A 20,143-nucleotide genomic window follows, 5' to 3' on the forward strand; every position below is an offset into this window, starting at 1 on the left:
GGTTCTTTGAGGCCCTAGGATTAATCTTTGATAAACCTGACCGCGTTAGGGTGGCGGAGGACACTATCATGGGTCTTTTTCAGGGAAAGCTCTCTGCCGAGTGGTACTGCTCGGAATTTAGACAGTGGTCCACTGAGGTGCCCTGGAATGATTCTGCGCTGCGGTGTTCAGGATGGGACTCTCAGACCATCTTAAAGACGCTCTTGCTCTCCACCCTCGACTCAGCTCTCTAGAGGAAGCCATAACACAGGCCATCTGGATCGGAGATTATGGGAGAGGGGTGTCATGCAACATGAGGTTCCTTTGCTCCCGGTAAACCCTGATGTCCGTCACATTCCGAACCCATGGAGATGGGGGCCACCACCGTCAAGGACAGAGAGAGAAGACGGCGGCGAGAAGGAAAACTTACGTTTTTACTGCGGTAATCTGGGTCACTGGAAGAGGGACTGTCCCAACTGCCCTCCGATTCCCAAGGCGCCGGGAAACGCCTAAGTCTGGGTAACTACCGAGGAGGTTGCCCAGAATCTCAGGTACCTTTTTCCTCATTTCTAAAATTACTATTCGATGTGGAGCTGGGTGTTGAGAACCTCTTTACTTCTACTTCTGCTTTTGTGGACTGTTGGTCATCCTTGAACTTGATTGACTCTAATTTGGTGGCCAAATGTAAGTTAGGGACAGTTAGGTTGAAGACTCCCATGAATCTCGTTGACATTGATACTACACACCTCACTAAGAATGTGGTTACTTTAATCTCTGAGGAGTTTACCCTCAAGGTGGGGCCCTTACATCCAGAACACATTGCATGTTTTGTTCTGGATAATCTTCCTGCTGGACTGGTGTTAGGGCTTCCCTGGTTACAACTACATACCCGGTCATTGACTGGGAAGCTCGGGATATAGTGAAATGGGGACCTAATTCTTCCCGGGGTTGCCTTGTTTCTGTATCTGTGTCATCCATCAGTCTGGAGGGTATTCCGGAGTACCTGAAGGATTTTGAGGATGTGTTCTCTGAAAAGGAGGCTGAGGTTCTACCACCACACCGCCCATTCGATTGTACTGTAAACCTGATTCTGGGTGCTAAATTGCCCAAGGCCCGTTTGTACAACCTCTCTGGTCCTGAGCGGGCCGCCATGAAGAAATATATCTCTGAAAGACTTCATAAAGGTCACATTCGTCCGTCTGTTTCTCATGTGGTGGTGGGGTTCTTTTTTGTAAAAAAAAAAAGATGGTGGTCTACGCCCATGTCTCAATTTTCAAGAACTGAACAAAATGATTGTGAGGAATACGTACCCCCTCCTTCTGATTCCTAACTTATACAATCAGTTGTCTGGGGCCAGATGGTTCTCTAAGTTGAGCCTTTGGGGAGCATATAATCTTATCTGTATGCGGGAGGGGGATGAGTGGAAAACTGCATTTTTCACCTCAGAGTGACTGTTTGAAAATGTGGTTATGCCCTTTGGCCTTACTAATGCGCCGGCAGTTTTCCAGAACTTTATTAACCATGTTTTTTCTGATTTTATTAGGCACTTTATGGTGGTTTATATGGATGATATCCTGGTATACTCTGCTGATAAACAGGCCCACATGGGTCATCTTCGTGCGGTTCTTCAAAGGCTCCGGGAGAAGTCACTCTTTGCTAAACCAGAGAAGTGTTCATTTTTCGTTCAAGAATTGTCTTTTCTGGGTTTCATTTTATCTGCTGAAGGGTTTCATATGGACCCTAGAAAAGTACAGGCCATTGTAGATTGGGTGCAACCCAGGAATCTTAGAGGGCTTCAGCGTTTCTTAGTGTTTGCCAATTATTATCGAAAATTCATTAAAGGATTTTCCCAGGTGTTCAAACCCCTCACTGATCTGAACCAAAAGGGAGCTGGTATTTAAAATTGGTCGGCCTCAGCTATTACGGCATTTTCTTCTTTAAAGAAATGTTTTATATCTGCCCCTGTATTGATCCAACCGGATCCGTCATAACCATTTATTGTTGAGGTGGATGCCTCCGAGGTGGGGGTGGGGGCGGTATTATCCCAGGGACCCACCACTTTGACCAATTTAAGACCCTGTGCCTTCTTCTCTAAGAAGTTTTCTCACGCTGAAAGGTATTATGATGTGGGTAACTGGGAGTTATTAGCCATTAAACTGGCTTTTGAAGAATGGAAGCATTTTTTGGAGGGAGCTGTCCATCGGATCACAAGAACCTGTCCTATATTGAGTCGGCCAAACAATTGACAACGAGATAGGCGAGGTGGTCACTTTTTTTTCTCAGTTTCAGTTTTCTATCACTTTTAGACCTGGTTCCAAGAATGTCAAGGCTGATGCTTTATCTCGTAGCTTGGACCCAATATTACCTCCTGAATCTCCTGCCTCCATTCTTCAGCACGGAGTGGTTGTGGCTGGGGTTTCCTCAGCATTGGAGCGAGAGACTCATGAGGCTCAAACTCTTGCTCCTCCGTCGGCACCTGACAATAAGCTCTTTGTGCCTGTTCAGTTTCATTTGAGAGTGCTCCAGGAGTTCCACGACTCTGCCCTGAGTGGGCATCCTGGGATCTCGACCACCCGTAGAGCCATTGCTAGGCTGTTTTGGTAGTCCTCGTTGGCTTCTGATGTGGAGATGTTTGTGTCATCCTGTGATATATGTGTCCGTGGTAAAAACTTCCATAACCATCTGGCCGGGGAATTGGTGCCATTGCCAATTCCGGATAGACCATGGACTCACCTGGCCATGGATTTTATCACCGATCTCCCACCGTCTAGTGGCAAAACTGTGTTTTGGGTGGTGGATAGATTTAGTAAGCAAGCGCATTTTGTGCCTCTGACTGGTATGCCTAATGCTGAAACTTTTATCTAAATTATTCATGGAACATGTGGTTCGGTTGCATGGTGTGCCTTTGAGTGTGGTTTCAGATAGAGGGGTGCAATTTGTGTCCAAATTCTGGAGCGCCTTTTATAAGAGGTTGGGTATTTGACATTTTCATCGGCCTACCATCCTGAGACTAACAGTCAGACGGAGAGGACCAATCAGTCTTTGGAGCAAATTTTGCAATGTTTGGCCACATCTCAGCAGTGCGATTGGTGCTGTTCATTGCCTGTGACAGAATTTGCTTTTAATAACCGTATTAATCAGTCCACTGGCACCTCTCTGTTTTTTGTAATTACGGTTTTCGCCCTCATTTTGGGGAATTTTCCCAACTGGATTCCGGGTGTCCAGGGGCTGATTTGGCTATTCAACGGTTGAGGGAGGTGTGGAAGGTGGTCCAGAGGAATATTGGGGAGGCTCAGGGCAAATATAAATTTTTTGCTGATAAAATACAATCGGTAGGGCCTATATTCCAGGTGGGGAATAAGGTATGGTTATCTACCAATAATATAAGGTTGAAGGTTCCTTCTGCTAAGCTGGTGCCTAAGTTCATCGGCCCTTATGAGATTGTGGAGGTGATTAATGCTGTGGCCTTCCGTTTGCACTTGCCCCCATCGCTTCGGATCCCTAACATGTTCCATAAAGCCCTTTTTGAAACCTTTTGTGTCCTCCTCAGGGGAGTCTCCGTCTCATCCGTCACCTGTCTCGGTGGATGGCCGAGTATGAGATGGAACAGGTGGTGGACTCTTGCATGGTCCGCCTTTCGCTTCAATAACTAGTTCATTGGAGGGGTTACGTTCCGGAGGACCTGTCATGGGTTCCGGCATTTTCAGTCCATGCTAATCAGTTGGTTTGGACCTTTCACGCGTGTTATCCTGTGGCCCCTCCATTGAGAGGAGGGTACTGTCATGATCCAGGTTGGGGCTTGCTTTCTTCCATCTCCTCCCCGTCTTGGTCATGTGTGGGTTAACCTTTCTCTGCATCTCTTTGGTGCATGGTCGGCTATTTCTCTGCGCTGCTGCTGACAGCCCATGTCAGTTATAGTTCCAGTCTTCGGCTTGAGCAGCTGACCCCGTTACACCCTGATTTGTCCTCTTGCTTTTTCTTGACTCTCGGTGCTTGCACGTTCCCTGTACCCGTCCTTGACTTAGATTTCCCCCCTGTGATCGGACCCCGTTGTGTTTTGACCCGGCTTGTTTTCTGACTGGTGTCTCTGTCTAACGTCCTCGGTATTCCCGCTGCCGACCGGCTCTGACCTTCTGGCTTCCTTCTGACTACGCATTTGTTTCTCCCCACTGGTACCGCGCTCCTGTCAATTACCGACCTGGCTTTGTTGACTATCCTTCCCCCCTTTGTGGAGGCCGCTGCAGCAGCGTGGGTTTACGTTAGTAGTGCCTTACCGAGTCCTCCGCTCTATCGACCTCCGGTGGAGGTCTCTTGTACCCTCTCAGCAGCGGCCACGACAGTCTGATTAAATAAACCAACTATAAATCAAGTGTGAGATAGCGCTAACTATCTGTTTGTGTTGGGGGACACTCGCTTGACCGCGATATTCAGGCACACGGATGGTTACTCACTTAAGCAGGCAATCCGGTTTATTTAAATTCAGCATAAACCAGATAGAGTACAGTCCATTTCATTACATCCACAAAACATTATAGGACATCAGTCAGTTCATATAACAGATACACCTCTCTGCCTTTCTTACAATCCCCTTGTCTGAGGTTACCCCTTCCCGGAGCTCCTGCTCCACACACTGACCTCCTGTCAGTCCTCTCTCCTGGGGAGCTGCCTTACGGGGATCACTGTCCTTGTGACCAGGGCACTCCCAACAGTCCAGGCCCACCGAAGGTCAGTAGCTCCCCAACACAGTGCCGTCACTGACTCTGCACACAGACCACTCTGTAGTGTCCAGCCTGGATACATGGAAGTCTGTCTGTGCTGACAGACTCCCAGACAACTCCCCATGTGCCAAACATACCTCCATTATGTAGCTTGTAACCACACCCACAGGTGAGGTATGGATCACATGGGCTGGTCATTTGACCCTGACATCACTGCAGGTCCTCAAACACCCGCCCTTTCCGCGGGAAAAAGCGGTACAGTGAGCACCCTCACCCAGAGGTGAAGTATGTGGATAGCCAGACCCTCCCATCTCTCATAGCTACCCGCAACCTGTACCCAGATGCACTAAATGACATCTTAGTGCTCATGTGCACCAAAGACAAAATACCCCGGGTTGCATCGCAGGGAGCAGCTCCCCATATCAAGTGAGGCTTACAGCGCAGAAGACCTCCTCTGCGACACATACCGGCCATTCACCACAATGCTGGACACTGTCTCACTATCCCCATTACCCCTCCATGCGTGTCCTGGGGAGCACGTACAGCGCCCCCTAGCAGTAACAGAGGTCACTGCATCACACAAGATATACAGTTTGTTAAGTATAGGTAGAAAATAACCTTAGCACACACCCCCAACATGCATTTAGCATTCTGCTTCATCAGGGATTGACCTGTAGGGGAAAAAGAAAGCCTTATAAATGAGATTAATCAGCTTCTGCATCAGTAGAAAGACTGGCAGCTGATTATTAGGTGCCGCTTAGTGTGCAGAGAGCTGGCATCAGGGACACTCAGCAAGAAACTTGCATGAAATAAAACACTACAAAAGGACACAAAACATTTTTTTTTAAAAAAAGCAGAAAAAAGTCAGCTGTATTTGCCAACACCAGTCACAGAAGTAATGCACCACAGGATACTGCAGGTCCCCTTTGATAAAGGCTGAAGTGCAGAATAATATTGATGAAACAACCACTCACACAACTATCAAATCATGGAGGGGGCTGTCGCCGAGGATTAGAATTGCTCACAGATAAGGCTTGTGTAGGGCACCAGTCACACAGATGAAGTGCACATTTTCTGGCTTACAGCTTATCAGTGACGCCCATTCTATTAGATCAGGCAGGCTGTCCAGTACTGTATAAGTGGGATGCACACAGGGACAGACACCCTAATTTACAAAGCCAACATTGATGGGCCTGGCTATATCCTGCATAGAAATTAAAACAAGAGTAATACTATGTAATATGCATGAGGTATTGTTCGATATTTTGGCCAATATGCAAAATTTCCAAACCCATGTCAAGGGTCCTCATTGTTTTGCGACTCCCTACACTGAAGTCAAAAGCAAAAAACACAGTAAACAAAATCAAAAAACATTACAGAAAAAAAGGTAATCATGTATTCTGTTTTGAGAAACTCGTGTGAAGTTGAAATCAGCAAGCACATGCAGAGCAGCATAGAGTAGCAGTAATACAGAGAAATCTAGATAAAAGAAACAATGCAATACCATAATTGAAAACATTAATTAAATACAGAAATATTAAAAAGGAGGGGAAGTAATGCACTAAAACAAAACCCAAATGTCAAATAAAGATAAATATCTTGGGGCTTGCATATTATTTTTTTCAAAATTTTCTTCCTATTCCCATCTTTCTACCCAGTTTTTTTTATTGTTTCCCTCCTTAGTATGGCTCTGTTGACATGAGGAACAAAACAGCAGAGGAAGCCTATCTAGAGATGCTAAAGCCAACAGAAAACGTTAAATTGAAGGTGCAGCAAAAAGTGGACGAGTTCAACAAAATCAAAGACCAGGCTGGTGATGGGTTTTACATAAGGTCAGTCTCCTGAAACTTTATTAAACGTTTTCAGGAACATAAGAATGTATGTCCTGTACTTAGAGTATTACAACAGTTTAATGATTGTCATGGTCCTCTTCTAATTAGCAGGATGATGGCACTACATTGTGTAATCTCCACAATTGACACAGGTCAAGCAGTTGTTACAGTTTTGTGAAAAAGAGTTTGCCCCCTTCCTGATTTCCTATTCTTTTGCATGTTTGTCAAACTTAACTGTTTCAGATCTCAAAACAAATTTAAATATTAGACAAAGAGAACGCAAGGAAATACAAAATGCACTTTTTAAATGAAGGTTTTTATTATTGAGGGAAAAGTGTGCAAAGCAGTCATCAAAGCAAAAGGTGGCTACTTTGAAGAACCTAGAATATAAGACATATTTTCAGTTGTTTCACACTTTTTTTGTTAAGTATATCATTCCACATGTGTTAATTCATAGTTTTGATGCCTTCAGTGTGAATGTACAATTTTCATAGTTATGAAAATACAGAAAAATCTTTAAATGAGAAGGTGTGTCTAAACTTTTGGTCTGTACTGTATGTCCCATTATATCTGGCATAGAAGGAACTCAGCATTTCAGAAAAGGAACATCATACTAACAGTAAAATGTGGTGGTAGTGTGTTGGTCTGGGGATGTTTTGCTGCTGCAGGACCTGGAAGACTTGCTGTGGTAAATGGAACCATGAATTCTGTTGTGTTTCAAAAAAGCCTGAAGGACAATGTCCGGCCATCTGTTCGTGACCTCAAGCTGAAGTGAAATTGGATTATGCAGTTGGACAATGATCCAAAACACACCAGCAAGTCAACCTCTGAATGGCTTCAGAAAAACAAAATTAAGACTTTGGAGAAACCTAGTCAAAGTCCTGATCTTATTCCGATTGAGATGCTGTGGCATGACCTTAAAAAGGTGGTTCATGATTGGAATACTTCCAGTGTGGCTGCAAATGTGGCTGTAAATTTTGCAAAGATGAGTGGGCCAAAATTCCTCCAGAGCGTTGTAAAAGACTTGTTGCCAGTTATCGAAAACACTTGTTTGCAGGTGTTGCTGCTAAGGATGGCTCAACTAGTTATTAAGTTTAGGGGGCAACCACTTTTTCCACACAGGGCTCTGTACGTTTGGATTTCTTTTTCCCTTAAACTACATCTTGTGCTTACTTCTGTTGACTTTGTCTAATATTTAAATTTGTTTGGTGATCTGAAACATTTAAGTGTGATAAACATGCAAAATAATAGGAAATCAGGAAGGGGACAAACATTTTTTTCACCCAACTATATGTGAAATAGGCTTTGTCTTGTACTGCAGCTCAGTCCTATTCTAAGTTTTCACAGCAATCGTGTTAATGAATGTGTCATCAGAAAATAGCCTATTGTTTAAATAATGTTTTTATGTTAATATTGTGTCATTTTCATTATGTTGGGTTTTTTCAATTTTTCATGTCACTATCTATATTTAAATAAAATCAAAAGTTTTAACACTGCTCACTAGACCTAACATATCTCTCACACACGCAGAATGGCTGTGACCCTATTGAATTTTTTGTTCATTGTCTGATCTGGGCAAAGGTCCTTGTGAATGTATGGGAGTAAATGAATTGTGAATGTCACCTCTTGTGAATGGTGTTTCCTTTCTTATCTACTGTATATAGAGAGGTGTTACCTTTCATTGTAATGCTATTATGTTAGGCATTGCAGCCAATGTGAAAATTGAAAGATTTATTTTTAACCCCTTCACCCCCGGAGCTTTTTCCGTTTTTCCGTTTTCGTTTTTCGCTCCCCTCCTTCCCAGAGCCATAACTTTTTTATTTTTCCGTCAATTTGGCCATGTGAGGGCTTATTTTTTGCGGGACGAGTTGTACTTTTGAACGACATCATTGGTTTTACCATGTCGTGTACTAGAAAACGGGAAAAAAATTCCAAGTGCATTGAAATTGCAAAAAAAGTGCAATCCCACACTTGTTTTTTGCTTGCCTATTTTGCTAGGTTCACTAAATGCTAAAACTGACCTGCCATTATGATTCTCCAGGTCACTACGAGTTCATAGACACCTAACATGACTAGGTTATTTTTCACCTAAGTGGTGAAAAAAAATTCCAAACTTTGCAAAAAACAAAACAAAACAAAATTGCGCCATTTTCCGATACTCGTAGCGTCTCCATTTTTCGTGATCTGGGGTCAGGTGAGGGCTTATTTTTTGTGTGCCGAGCTGGCGTTTTTAATGATAGCATTTTGGTGCAGATACGTTCTTTTGATCGCCCGTTATTGCATTTTAATGCAATGTCGTGGCGACCAAAAAAACGTAAATCTGGCGTTTCAAATTTTTTTCTCATTACGCCATTTAGTGATCAGGTTAATGCTTTTTTTTATTGATAGATCGGGCGATTCTGAACGCGGCGATACCAAATATGTGTAGGTTGGTGTTTTTTTTTATTGATTTATTTTGATTGGGGCGAAAGGGGGGTGATTTAAACTTTTATATTTTTTTTATTTTTTTCACATTTTTAAAAACTTTTTTTTTTTACTTTTGCCATGCTTCTATAGCCTCCATGGGAGGCTAGAAGCAGGCACAGCCCGATCGGCTCTGCTATGCAGCAGTGATCATAAGATCGCTGCTACACAGCAGATTTGCAGGTGTGCTGTGAGCGCCGACCACAGGGGGGCGCTCACAGCCACCGGCAATCAGTAACCATAGAGGTCTCAAGGACCTCTATGGTTACAATGGAGGAGCATCGCCGACCCCCGATCATGTGACGGGGGTCGGCGATGCGCTCATATCCGGCCGCACGGCCGGATGCGGTAGTTAAATGCCGCTGTCTGCGTTTGACAGCGGCATTTAACTAGTTAATAGGCGCGCGCAGATCGCGATTCTGCTCGCGCCTATTGCGGGCACATGTCAGCTGTTCAAAACAGCTGACATGTCCCGGCTTTGATGTGCGCTCACCGCCGGAGCGCACATCAAAGCGGGGGTCCCGACATGTGACGTACTATACCGTCAGATGTCGGGAAGGGGTTAAATGTAGATGATATGAAAAAATAAAATCTAAAAAATAAGTTAGTTATTATACCACTATTTGGGGGTTGCTACAAATATTTGGGGGTTCACCTTGACAGTAAACACGTTTGGAGGTGTCATACAGAAAAGTTTTACAAGAAGGGAATGAGCAGACTGTACTTTCTTCGGAAGCTCAGGTCATTCAATGTGTGCAGTAAAATGCTGGAAATGTTCTACCAGTCCGTTGTGGCAAGCGCCATCTTTTTTGTTATCATATGCTGGGGCAGTAGTGTGCGAGTAGCTGAGGCTAATAAGCTCAACAAACTTATCAAGAAGGCAAGCATGGCTGTTGGCCTCCATCTGGACTCTTTTGAGGAGGTATCGGAGGATAGAATTCAGAAGAAGTGTAGGGCTATAATGAACAATAATACACACCCACTATACTAGCTGTTCTTGAAGCAGAAGAGCACATTCAGCAGCCGCCTAATTCTACTAAGGTGTAAGAAGGAGAAATTCAGGAAATCGTTTGTACCTACTGCTATGGGGATGTATAATAATTTCCTAAGGGTGGTAGACAATAATGACTGATTGCAGGTGTACTAATGTCAATTAACAGTGATTTATATACCTGAACCACCCACATTTATTTGTTTTGTAATGTTGGTATACCTGTGCAAGATTTGTGTCCAAATATTTTAAGTACTGCTGTTTGTTTTGCTGCTGTAATACTGTAATTTCCCCCCGGGATCAATAAAGTGTATCATATCGTATCGTATTACTACTTGTACTAATAGTACTACTGGTCTGCTTAGATATAGATGGCCTTTCCATATGATAGGTCATTGGTATCAGTTCTGTCAAGGTCTGACACCCTCTACCTGGATTTGCCACAGTCAGATATTGCAGCTCAGCTCCTGTTAAAGTGAAAAGGATCTACAGTACTTGAGAATGCCCACTACACAGTGTACAGACCCTTGCTTCTCTCATCAATCAGTAAGGCCCATTGTGGTACTTATTCACTGAAGTAAACACATTTATTGCCCTTCTGATCACTGTTTTTACAAGATGAAGTGTGATGCTTCTATAAATATGATTTGATTGTTTATGAAAGAGAATGGAAGCAGCATTACCATTCAATAACAACATGTTTTCCTGCAGAGCCCTTTATGATCGACAAGCTGAAAATCCTCAGGAGTTGAGTTTCAAGAAGGATGATATTTTATATGTGGATGACACACTCCCTCAAGGAGCTTTTGGTACATGGATGGGTTGGCAGCTCGATGAGAATGCACAGAAACTGGAAAGGGGTCAAATTCCCAGTAAATATATGTGAGTATTAAAATTGTTGCAAAGCTTGTAAATCATTTACTGTATGTAAATTTCTTAATATAGGATTTACTATCTGTTTTGGTATATTCCAAAGATTAATATAATAAGTTGCCAAAAAGCCACTGAAATACAGACATTGCAACTGCAAACACATACAAGCAAAATTATTAATATAATCCCTGATGAGGTGTAAAGTGGGAACCTGTAACCTCAGAAAAGGCTATATAAGCTATATATGCAGATATAGTGTTAATAGTGTTGCCTAACCTAAAAAGCTGCACTGCAGAGTTGGCTATCAATCAAAGATCTTACAGCTACCACTCACAGTATAGTGTACAGTATAATGAGATACTGAGCGGTGCTGTGAGAGGTGACTATAGCTGCTCTGTTCACGCTCCCTGGACCGAACACCGGTGACTCCTGGGAGGAAATAAGTTCCTTTTCTCTAGGTAGCTGCACTTTCAGTACTATTGCAGCCAGGCATCATTGTAACGCTAGTTACTTGCAGATTGAAAAAAAAAAAAAAAAAAATTTAAAAAAAATAATAATATACAGCTCTGGCAAAAATTAAGAGACCACTGGACAGTTTTATAAAAATCAGCTTCTCTACATGTCTGACAGTCATTCCATTCCAGTGTCACTTGAGTTCCAACCAGAGTACACCTCATTCTACTTAATGTGCTTTTGATTAGGTGATCATCTGAACCAAATCTTATTTAACGAATGGAAGTGTAAAAAACACTGCTATGGTGTTCACAATCCTCTTGCAGTAGGGCAAGCTGGATGGCAAAACAAGTACTAGTAATATCCCAAAAGTAATAGGAATGAAAAAATAACTTTTAACCATGCCAAAGGAGTTGAAAAGAAAAGTCTTGCATGAGGAAAAGAAGGGCTCAATTCTGGCTTTACTAGCAGAGGGACACAGTGAGCGTCATGTTGCCTCCATCCTTAAAATTTCTAAGACAGCAGTCCATTACAACAAGGTCAAGTAGCAGACATTGGGGACAACAAAGCTACAGACCGGCATAGGGCAAAAATGACTCTCCACTGACCGGGATGTCCATCATCTTATTTGAATGCCTCTCAGCAACTGCAGGGTAACATCAAGTGACCTACAGAAGGAATGCCAAATGGCAGCTTGGATGAAGTGCATGCCAAGAACAGTTTGTAACAGGCTCCTAGAGGCAGGACTCAAGTCATGTAAAGCTTGAAAAAAGCCTTTCATCAATGAGAAGCAAAGGAGAGCCAGGCTGAAGTTTGCCAAAGACCATAAGGATTGAACCATAGAGGACTGGAGTAAGGTAATCTTCTCTGATGAGTCTAATTTTCAGCTTTGCCCAATACCTGGTCGTCTAATGGTTAGACGGGGACCTGGAGAGGCGTACAAGCCACAGTGTCTTGCACCAACTGTGAAATTTGGTGGAGGATCGGTGATGATCTGGGGATGCTTCAGCAAGGCTGGAATTGGGTAGGTTGGTCTTTGCGAAGGACGTATGAATTAACCTGCATACAAGATTATCCTGGAAAAACAGTTGATTCCTTCTGCTCAGACAATGTTCCCCAACACTGAGGACTGGTTTTTCAAGCAGGACAATGCACCATGCCACACAGCTAGGTCAATCAAGGTGTGGATGAAGGACCACCATATCACATCCCTGTCATGGCCAGCCCAATCTCCACACCTGAACCCCTTTGAAAACCTCTGGAATGTAATCAAGAGGAAGATGGATAGTCACAAGCCATCAAAGAACTGCTTAAATTTTTGTACCAGGAGTGGCATAAGGTCACCTAAAAGCAGTGTGAAAGACAGGTGGATAGCTGCCAAGACGCATGAAAGCTGTGATTAAAAATCATGGTTATTCCACAAAATATTCATTTCTGAACTCGTCCTGAGTTAAAACATTAGTATTGTTGTTTCTAAATGATTATGAATTTGTTTTTTTTGCATTATTTGAGGTCTGGAAGCAATGCATTTTTTTTTTGTTATTTTGACTATTTCTCATTTTCAGAAAATAAATACAAAATGTATTGCTTGGAACTTCGGAGACATGTTGTCAGCAGTTTATAGAATAAAAGAACAATTTACATTTTACTCAAAAATATACCTATAAAGAGAAAAATCAGACAAACTTGAAAATTTTGCAGTGGTCTCTCAATTTTTGCCAGAGAAAATAAGTTTACATACTGCGGCAGAATTTTTGCTTTCTTCGCCATTTTTCTGATAATATGAATGATAACACCAAAACTTTTTCTCCACTCATGGTTAGTTGTTGGGTGAAGCCATTTCTTGCCAAACTACTGTTTTTTCTCTTTCTAAATCATAATGACAACCCAAAACATCCAAATGACCCTGATCAAAAGTTCACATACCCCATTTCTTAATACCGTGTATTGCCCCCTGTAACATCAATGACAGCTTGAAGTTTTTTGTGGTAGTTGTGGATGAGGTTCTTTATTTTCTTAGATGGTAAATCTGCTCACTCTTCTTGGCAACAAGCCTCCAGTTCCTGTGAATTCCTGGGCTGTCTAGCATGAACTGCGCACTTGAGATCTCCTCAGAGTGGCTCAATGATATTGAGGACAGGAGACTCAGATAGCCACTCCAGAACCTTCACTTTGTTCTGCAGTAGCCAGTGACAGGTCGACTTGGCCTTGTGTTTTGGATCGATGTCATGTTGGAACGTCCAATTACGTCTCATGTGCAGCTTCAGGGCTGATGATTGCAAATTTGCCTACAGTACTTGCTGATAACGTGCGGCATTCATCTTTCATTCAACTTTGATCAAGTTTCCTGTGCCTTTGTAGCTCACACATCGTCAAAACATCAGCGATCCACCTCCGTACTTTACAGTAGGAATGGTGTTCCTTTCATCATAGACCTTGTTGACCTATCTCCAAATGTACCATTTATGGTTGTGGCCAAAAAGTTCAATTTTGGTTTCACTACTACAAATTTCCTTGTTCCAGAAGTTTTGATGATTTTCTCTATGCTGTTTTGCGTATTGGAGACGAGTTACTTTGTGGCATTTGTGCAGTAATGGCTTTCTTCTGTCGACTCGACCATTCAGCCCATTTTTCTTCAAGTGCCTCCTTATTGTGCATCTTGAAACAGCCACACTGCTAGTTTTCAGAGAGTCCTGTAGCTCAGCTGATTGTTATTTGCAAGTTTTTCTTTGCATCCCGAACAATTTTCCTGGCAGTTGTGGACAAAATTTTTGTAGGTCTACCTGACCGTGAGTTTTGATTTTACAGAGCCCCTGATTTTCCAATTAACTGATTTTTTTAATCACAGTTTGGACATTGCTGATTGGCATTATCAATTCCTTGGATATCTTTTTGTATCCCTTTCCTGTTTTATACAGGTCAACTAACTTTTCCCGTAGATCCAATGACAATTCTTTTGCTTTCCCCATGACTCATGATCCAGAAATGTTAGTGGCTGCATGAAAGATGCAAGAGTCTGTCTGGATCCCAGAAACTCACTCAGCTTTTATGCACACACACTGATTACAAGCAAACTGGTCACAAGTGAGAATGTTATCTTTAGTAACCATTCAATCCCATTTGTGTCAACTTCTGTGCATGTTATCAAGCCAAAATCACCATGGTATGTGAACTTTTGATCAGGGTCATTTGGATGTTTTGGGTTGTCATTATGATTTAACTCCTTAGTGATGGAGCCAAACTTTGAAATCTGACCAGTGTCATTTTATGTGGTAATAACTCTTCAACCCTTCAACAAATCCCAGTGATTTTGAGACTGTTTTTTCGTGGCACATTATACTTTATGATAATGGTAAATTTAGGTCAATATGTTTTGTTTATTTATAAAAATGTAAAAAAAATAGCAATTTTCAAACTTTGAATGATTATCCCTTTAATCCAGATAATCATACCACTGAAGAACATTAATAAATAGCATTTCCCACATGCCTGCTTTACATCAGCACCATTTGTAAAATGTTCTTTTATTTTGTTAGCATTTTAGGAGGTTTAAAAATGTAGCAGTAATTTTTTACAATTTACAAAATGTATTTTTTAGTGATCTATTCATGTTTGAAGTGCCTTTAGGGGTCCCATATATTGGGAAACCCCCAAAAGTTATACCATTTAAAAAACAGCACCCCCTGACATATTGAAAACTGCAGTCAGGTAGTTGTTTAACCGTTCATGTGATTTTCAGGAATTAAAATGGCATGACAGAAATGAAAATATGTATTTTTACCACCTAAATTACGCTAACTTCTGAACATGTTAAAGCAGCTGTCAGACTGTAAGGCTGCTATTTGGTCAAGAATTGCAAAGGCAAACATCAGGACCACACAATTATGATCTGAGGGCAACAATTTGGATAAAGAGGAAGCCCCCACACTCTATTAACCATTTATATGATGTAGTCACTATTGACAGCAGCATCTAAGGGGTTAAACAGAATTAAACAGTGCAAACACTGATCATGGCTGATGCAGCAAGTTGTCAGCCATAGTGCACAACTGACAGCTGCTGGATTGTGACCTATATGGGGATGCTATTCTCTTATATCTCAGGTCAGTTAAAAGACGTATTGGCTAGTGATGAGCGAATATACTCGTTACTCGAGATTTCCCGAGCACGCTCGGGTGACCTCCAAGTATTTTATAGTGCCCAGAGATTTAGTTTTCCTCAGCTGAATGATTTACATCTCTTAGCCAGCATAAGTACATGTGGGGATTCCCTAGCAACCAGGCAACCCCCACATGTACTTATGCTGGCTAACAGAATTTAAATCATTCAGCTGTGGCGATGAAAACTAAATCTCCGAGCACTAAAAAATATTCGGAGGTCACCGAGCATGCTCGGGAAATCTCGAGTAACGAGTATATTCGCTCATCACTAGTATTGGCGATCATTAAGGGGTTAAAAAGAGAAAACACAGTAGGTTGACAATAAATGGCTTCACCCAACCACTAATCATGAGTCGAGAGAATATTTTGGTGTTATCATTCATGTTCTATGAAAAAAGGCGAAGAAAGCAAAAATTCTGCCTGGGTGTCATGCTGATGCGGTGCAGTATAGCGCAACCTCCACCAGAGGGAGCTTGAGAGGGAAGTGAGACTGCGTACACAGAGAAGCACCACAGAGCAGCAGCACAGGCGCCACCAAGTGGTGAGAGAGTGGTCAGACAAACCGAGTCAAAAAACAGGCAGAAGTACTAAAAGCATCAGAAGTACATGTGGTCAGGAACAAGCCAGGAGGTTCAGCAACGGTCAGGAGCGGATAAGACAAGGTCAGAAGGCAGAAGCAAGTACGAATACAAGCCAAGTCAGAAACCAGAGAATCAAACCAACAAACAGGGAGACGCTGGGAAAAGGGCAGACAGAGGGAGTCAACAGACCCAGGGAAAGTCAAATATCACAGCAGGAATAATCAAGGGCTACCAGAGTCAGGTTCACACGCCTCAGGGAGAACTATAGCTGACACCGCCAGCAGGATGCATAGGAGCTAAATGGCAAACCTGAACCCAGAATTAGGCAGAGCAAAGTTATCCCGTGACATGATCCGCCTGGAAAAAGGGCAGACAGGATTAAACCCTGGAATGGATCATGACACTGGGTATGTAAACTTTTGAGCACAACTGTATAATATATACGGTATATATAAAATGATGATGTTTTGCACTTTTTGAGTATTCTGGCTCTTCATTGCTGTTTTATTGTCCCCCTTTAATATATTTCAATATATTTCCGTACTTTTGCTCTTTGTCTATCTACCTTACTTATTCAAAGCTATTCTCAGTGCATAAAAAAGATGGGAAAATTGTGTCTACTACAGAACATTCATTCTGTATTATTTCTTGGCTTTTGTTTACAAGTGTTCTTGGTGTGCATGCCATTCAAGTATTAAATTGATTATTTTAGGATGGAGCAAGAATTTTCCCGCCGCCTCAGTGTTTCTGAAATACGAGATGAAGGTGGTGCTGCCAAAACCCTCTCTGCTGCTGCTAGGCGGTCTTTTTTTCGTAGAAAAAATAAACACAAGCGAAGTGGGTCTCGAGATGGTAAGGAACTTCAAGGGTTGGACACCATTAGCACAGATTCTATCCCTTTACTTGACGGTAAGGAAAATGAAATAAAACAAATGCAATGAGATTTCCAATCTTGCTTGTCCTCTAGATGTCAGTCCCTGTTTTTTGTAACTAACCTTAGATTAAACAACATAAAACTTGGAAGCAAAACAATTAAAAAAAGTATGTTTAGATAAAATGCAAAAAGGTCTCAAAACCGCAAAATCCTTGTATGTGGTGGATATAATCCTCTTACCAAGACCTCCAATACATAAGAGGTTAGAGGAAGGCTCATTATATAGAACCAAAATGTCACATCAGCATTATAATGATATGTTCTACTGGAATGCTGCTTTCTTTAATGAACTATATGCATATAGATAGAAATATATTAAGCATATAGTGAGATTCTCCGCTTTATATTTTAACAAATATGTTGGGGATATGATTTTGTGCTACTTATTAATATACTAGATGGTGGCCCGATTCTAACGCATCGGGTATTCTAGAATATGCATGTCCGCGTAGTATATTGCACAGCCCACGTAGTATATTGCCCAGCCACGTAGTATATTGCCCATCCACGTAGTATATTACCCAGCCACGTAGTATATTGCCCAGTTACGTAGTATATTGCCCAGTGACGTAGTATATTGCCCAGCCACGTAGTATATTGCCCAGTTACGTAGTATATTGCCCAGTGACGTAGTATACAGCACAGAGCCACGTAGTATATTGCACAGCGACGTAGTATACAGCACAGAGCAACGTAGTATATTGCCCAGCCACGTAGTATATTGGCCAGTCACGTAGTATATTGCCCAGCTACGTAGTATATTGCCCAGCCACATATGTCACAGGTTAAAAAATAAACATATACTCACCTTCCGAGGGCCCCTTGTAGTTCTGTCGCCTGTGTGCGGTGCACGTGGCAGCTTCCGGTCCCAGGGTTGGTATGAGCGCAGGACCTGTGATGACGTCGCGGTCACATAACCGTGACGTCATGGCAGGTCCTTCTCACGCAGGACCTGTGATGACGTCGCGGTCACATGACCGTGATGTCATGGCAGGTCCTTCTCACATACCATCCTTGCCACCGGAACCTGCCGCTTGCATGGAGCGGTCACCGGAGCATCGCGAGGAGCGGAAAAGGCGGCGGAAGGTGAGTATATAATGATTTTTTATTTTTTTTATTATTTTTAACATTAGATGTTTTTAATATTGACGCTGCATAGGCAGCATCAATATTAAAAACTTGGCCACACAGGGTTAATAGCGGCGGTAACGGAGTGAGTTACCCGCGGCATACCGTGGTCCGTTACCACTGGCATTAACCCTGTGTGAGCGGTGACTGCGGGGAGTATGGAGCGGACGCCGGGCACTTACTGCAGGGGAGTAGGGAGGGACTAATCGGACTGTGGCCATCGCTGATTGGTCGCGGCAGCCATGACAGGCAGCTGGCGAGACCAATCAGCGACTTGGATTCCATGACAGACAGAGGCCGCGACCAATGAATATCCGTGACAGAAAGACAGAAGGACAGACAGAAAGACGGAAGTGACCCTTAGACAATTATATAGTATATAGTATATATATATATTATCCAGAAAAATGAAGGCAGCAATCAGATAGAAAAAATAATTGTGGTTTATTGGCCCATGTGCAACGTTTCAGTCCAGGATGTGGACCTTTCTCAAGGTCCATATTCTGGACTGAAATGTCGCACATGGGCCAACAAACCACTTTTTTTTTTTTCTATTGGAGTGCTGCCGTCATTTTTCTGGATAATAGCATGAGGTTGGGTATATACCTGGAAGGATTTTTTGCACCCTTTGTTTTGGTGCTGCTTTTTGTTATATATATATATATATATATATATATATATATATATATATATATATATATATATATATATATATATATATATATATATATATATATATATATACAGTGCCTACAAGTAGTATTCAACCCCCTGCAGATTTAGCAAGTTTACACATTTGGAATTAACTTGGCATTGTGACATTTGGACTGTAGATCAGCCTGGAAGTGTGAAATGCACTGCAGCAAAAAAGAATGTTATTTCTTTGTTTATTTATTTTTTTAAATTGTGAAAAGTTTTCTCAGAGGGTCATTTATTATTCAACCCCTCAACCCACCATAATTCTGTTTGGTTCCCCTAAAGTATTAAGAAGTAGTTCAGGCACAAAGAACAATGAGCTTCACATGTTTGGATTAATTATCTCTTTTTCCAGCATTTTCTGACTATTTAAGACCCTCCCCAAACTTGTGAACAGCACTCATACATGGTCAACATGGGAAAGACAAAGGAGCATTCCAAGGCCATCAGAGACAAGATCGTGGAGGGTCACAAGGCTGGCAAGGGGTACAAAACCCTTTCCAAGGAGTTGGGCCTACCTGTCTCCACTGTTGGGAGCATCATCCGGAAGTGGAAGGCTTATGGAACTACTGTTAGCCTTCCACGGCCTGGACAGCCTTTGAAAGTTTCCTCCCGTGCCGAGGCCAGGCTTGTCCGAAGAGTCAAGGCTAACCCAAGGACAACAAGGAAGGAGCTCCGGGAAGATCTCACGGCAGTGGGGACATTGGTTTCAGTCAATACCATAAGTAACGTACTCCACCGCAATGGTCTCCGTTCCAGACGAGCCCGTAAGGTACCTTTACTTTCAAAGCGTCATGTCAAGGCTCGTCTACAGTTTGCTCATGATCACTTGGAGGACTCTGAGACTGACTGGTTCAAGGTTCTCTGGTCTGATGAGACCAAGATCGAGATCTTTGGTGCCAACCACACACGTGACGTTTGGAGACTGGATGGCACTGCATACGACCCCAAGAATACCATCCCTACAGTCAAGCATGGTGGTGGCAGCATCATGCTGTGGGGCTGTTTCTCAGCCAAGGGGCCTGGCCATCTGGTCCGCATCCATGGGAAGATGGATAGCACGGCCTACCTGGAGATTTTGGCCAAGAACCTCCGCTCCTCCATCAAGGATCTTAAGATGGGTCGTCATTTCATCTTCCAACAAGACAACGACCCAAAGCACACAGCCAAGAAAACCAAGGCCTGGTTCAAGAGGCAAAAAATCAAGGTGTTGCAGTGGCCTAGTCAGTCTCCTGACCTTAACCCAATTGAAAACTTATGGAAGGAGCCCAAGATTAAAGTCCACATGAGACACCCAAAGAACCTAGATAACTTGGAGAAGATCTGCATGGAGGA

At 42.6% G+C, this 20,143-nt stretch overlaps 1 protein-coding gene across 3 annotated transcripts in view; it reads left to right on the top strand.

Moving 5' to 3' along the window:
* DLG5 (discs large MAGUK scaffold protein 5) overlaps window positions 1-20,143 on the top strand; it is a 491,099-nt gene that overhangs the window by 434,289 nt on the left and 36,667 nt on the right. For 2 of the 3 annotated variants that reach the window (XM_077259413.1, XM_077259412.1), the window contains 3 exons: window positions 6,381-6,529; window positions 10,695-10,865; window positions 16,763-16,959. In XM_077259413.1, the coding sequence (XP_077115528.1) occupies window positions 6,381-6,529; window positions 10,695-10,865; window positions 16,763-16,959 (517 nt within the window). The remainder of the gene's footprint in view (window positions 1-6,380; window positions 6,530-10,694; window positions 10,866-16,762; window positions 16,960-20,143) is intronic. The other variant, XM_077259411.1, reaches the window with a different exon arrangement.

The sequence above is a fragment of the Ranitomeya variabilis genome, chromosome 4 (genome assembly GCF_051348905.1).
Source record: "Ranitomeya variabilis isolate aRanVar5 chromosome 4, aRanVar5.hap1, whole genome shotgun sequence".
NCBI classification, from domain to species: domain Eukaryota; kingdom Metazoa; phylum Chordata; class Amphibia; order Anura; family Dendrobatidae; genus Ranitomeya; species Ranitomeya variabilis.